General features: G+C 61.8%; 1 protein-coding gene across 1 annotated transcript in view; it reads right to left on the bottom strand.

Annotated features, from left to right (window-relative positions):
• The window catches only part of LOC102766296 (chromosome unknown open reading frame, human C10orf90), an 88216-nt gene that overhangs the window by 27943 nt on the left and 57926 nt on the right, over window positions 1–2347 (bottom strand). The window contains exon 2 of the mRNA XM_015572593.1: window positions 5–537. Coding sequence (XP_015428079.1) covers window positions 5–537 — 533 coding nt within the window. The remainder of the gene's footprint in view (window positions 1–4; window positions 538–2347) is intronic.

The raw sequence follows: 2347 nt of genomic DNA, 5'->3' as shown, positions 1-2347 counted from the left end.
CAGCTGGGCGTGGGCCTCCGGGAACCCCAGCCGCATCACAGGGCTGCTTCTGGAGGGTTCCGTGCAGGCGAGAGGTCCGTGGTGCCGACCGGGGTCAGCGCCGCTGGCCAGAGCAGGGGGGCCCCTGAGCTGAGGGTCCTGGGCCCGGCACCGGCTGCACAGCGGGTCCCCCCCGGTGCCCCACACCAGGGCCCTGGCCGGGGGGCCCACACGCCGGGCCGTGATGGTGATGGATGCAAACCCCTTCTGGGGGCTGCCGCCCGGCTGCTTCTCCTCTTTGGGGGTGAGCGCAGGCTTCGGTCCTGGCACCCCGGCCGGTGGCTGAGGTCCTAGCTGGCCGGGAAGGAACGCGAAGGCCCTGTTGATGGTGACCCCGCTGCGGCTGGCCAGAGCGCACTTCCCGGGCCACGTGGGCGGCTGAGCGTCGGCGCACAGCGCGGGCACGGCGGCCCCCTTCTCCGTGGGCTTGTTCTCATCGAGCAGCTGCGAAATGACTAAGGACGAAATCATTTTCGTGTTTTGTGATGTCAGCGTCTCCTGCAAATGGAAAGAGATCGGAGTTATTCCAGCCACTTGTTCCAGCGTCCGTCCTGGCGCCGGCGCAGGCTCTCCACGGGCCGCAGGGCGCTGCGCCCCACACTCTCGTCCGAGGCCTGGACCCTGAGCCTGACGCGGCCTCTGCGCAGGCAGCCGGACCTGTGTGCAGACTGATTGCGTTCTGGCGCATCCGGCTGCCTGCGGAATCCTCTTCTCCCCCCGGGTGTCTGCTCTGTTTGTTATGGCGTCTGTGGCAGGGGAGCGTCCCATTTCTGTAATCGCAGGCCCGGGAGCACTGGGTCAGACCCACAGCCCACAGGCTGGTCTTGACAATCGTGAACTATGGGCACACGGTGCAAGGTTGGCATCTAAACACACTTCATGAACAGCACCCCCCGCCCCTTTTAAAATATTTTTATTTATTTCAGAGAGGAAGGGAGAGGGAGGGAGAGGTAGAAACATCAATGGTGAGAGAATCATCGATCGGCCGCCTCCGGCACACTCCCTGCCACGGGGGATCAAGCCCAAAACCCGGGCCTGTGCCCTGACTGAGAATTGAACCGTGACCTCCTGGCTCAACGGCCGATGGTCAACCACTGAGCCACACGGGCCAGGCTTCCCCAGAATCGGCTTTGATAAAAGCCCCAACCAACCAGCCGGGAGGAACGAGGAGGGGACACCACACTCTGCTCCTCGATGCACGGCACAGGCTGGTGGGGAAGCTCTGGTGACCACACCCTGTTTTCTCCTGAGATCCGTTAAGTAATGAAGAATAATGCCCGGCCTCTCGGAAGTCGTCTCTGTGTGCGAGGGCTGCCGGGACGAGGAGCCGCAGCCTGCAGTCTGCGGGGCCTGAGCAACAGGCACTGGTTCCTCACCATCCTGGAGCCTGGGCGCCTGAGGTCAAGGTGTCGGCTGGTCTGTTCCTTCACGTCTTCGTCTGTTGGCTGGTGGGTGCCGTCTCCCCGTCCTCACAGACCTCCCCCTGGCCTGTCTGTGCCCATGCCCTTATAAGGATGCCAGTCACATGGGATCCCGGCCCCCCAGTGACCTCGTTAACCTCACTCACCCTCAAAAGACCCTATCTCCAAGTACGGTCGCCTTCAGAGGTCCTGGGGGTTAGAATTCCAACATATAAATTTGGGGGACACAGTGTAGCCCATAACAGCCTGCAATACATCCCTTTGTGTCCAGTTTGTCTTCTGGGGCCGGGAAACCAGGAAAGAGAGGGGACCGGGGAGCTGTTTGAGGTTCCCTAGGCGGGCTACTAATTTTTTAAAATATATTTTTATTGACCTCAGAGAGGAAGGAAGAGGGAGAGAGAAAGAAACATCAGTGACGAGAGTCATTGATCGGCTGCCTCCTGCACGCCCCCTACTAGGGATCGATCCCGCAACCTGGGCCTGTGCCCTTGACCGGAGTCAAACCTGGGACCCTTCAGTTCACAGGCCGACACTCTATCCACTGAGTCAAACCGGCTAGGGCTGGGGCTACTATTTTTAAAATCGGGCAGGTTTTCCTTAAAAAGCAATCACACCCTTCCCATCAGCAGGACGGCTGCTTCACGGAAGGGGGTTCGAGTCTCCAACACAGGAAACCGCAGAAGCCGGGCCAGACTGCACCCCGCCTCCGTTTCCTGGGAGACCCTGTGCGAGGACAGGAGGCAGCCGGCCCAGCTGCTCCCTCCCTCCTCAGAGGTGGGGGGCGGGGGCGGGTCGGTCCCTCACAGGCTCCCGCACTGCCTCTCAGCTCCCCAGCTCCCACTGGAGCTCGGCCTTGGGGTCCCCAGCACCTGCCTGACCTGGGCTGC

Source organism: Myotis davidii, unplaced genomic scaffold, assembly GCF_000327345.1.
Source record: "Myotis davidii unplaced genomic scaffold, ASM32734v1 scaffold72, whole genome shotgun sequence".
In the NCBI taxonomy this organism is placed as follows: Eukaryota; Metazoa; Chordata; class Mammalia; order Chiroptera; family Vespertilionidae; genus Myotis; species Myotis davidii.
The sequence above is the reverse complement of the archived record's forward strand: the minus strand, read 5'-3'. Positions and strand labels throughout refer to the sequence as shown.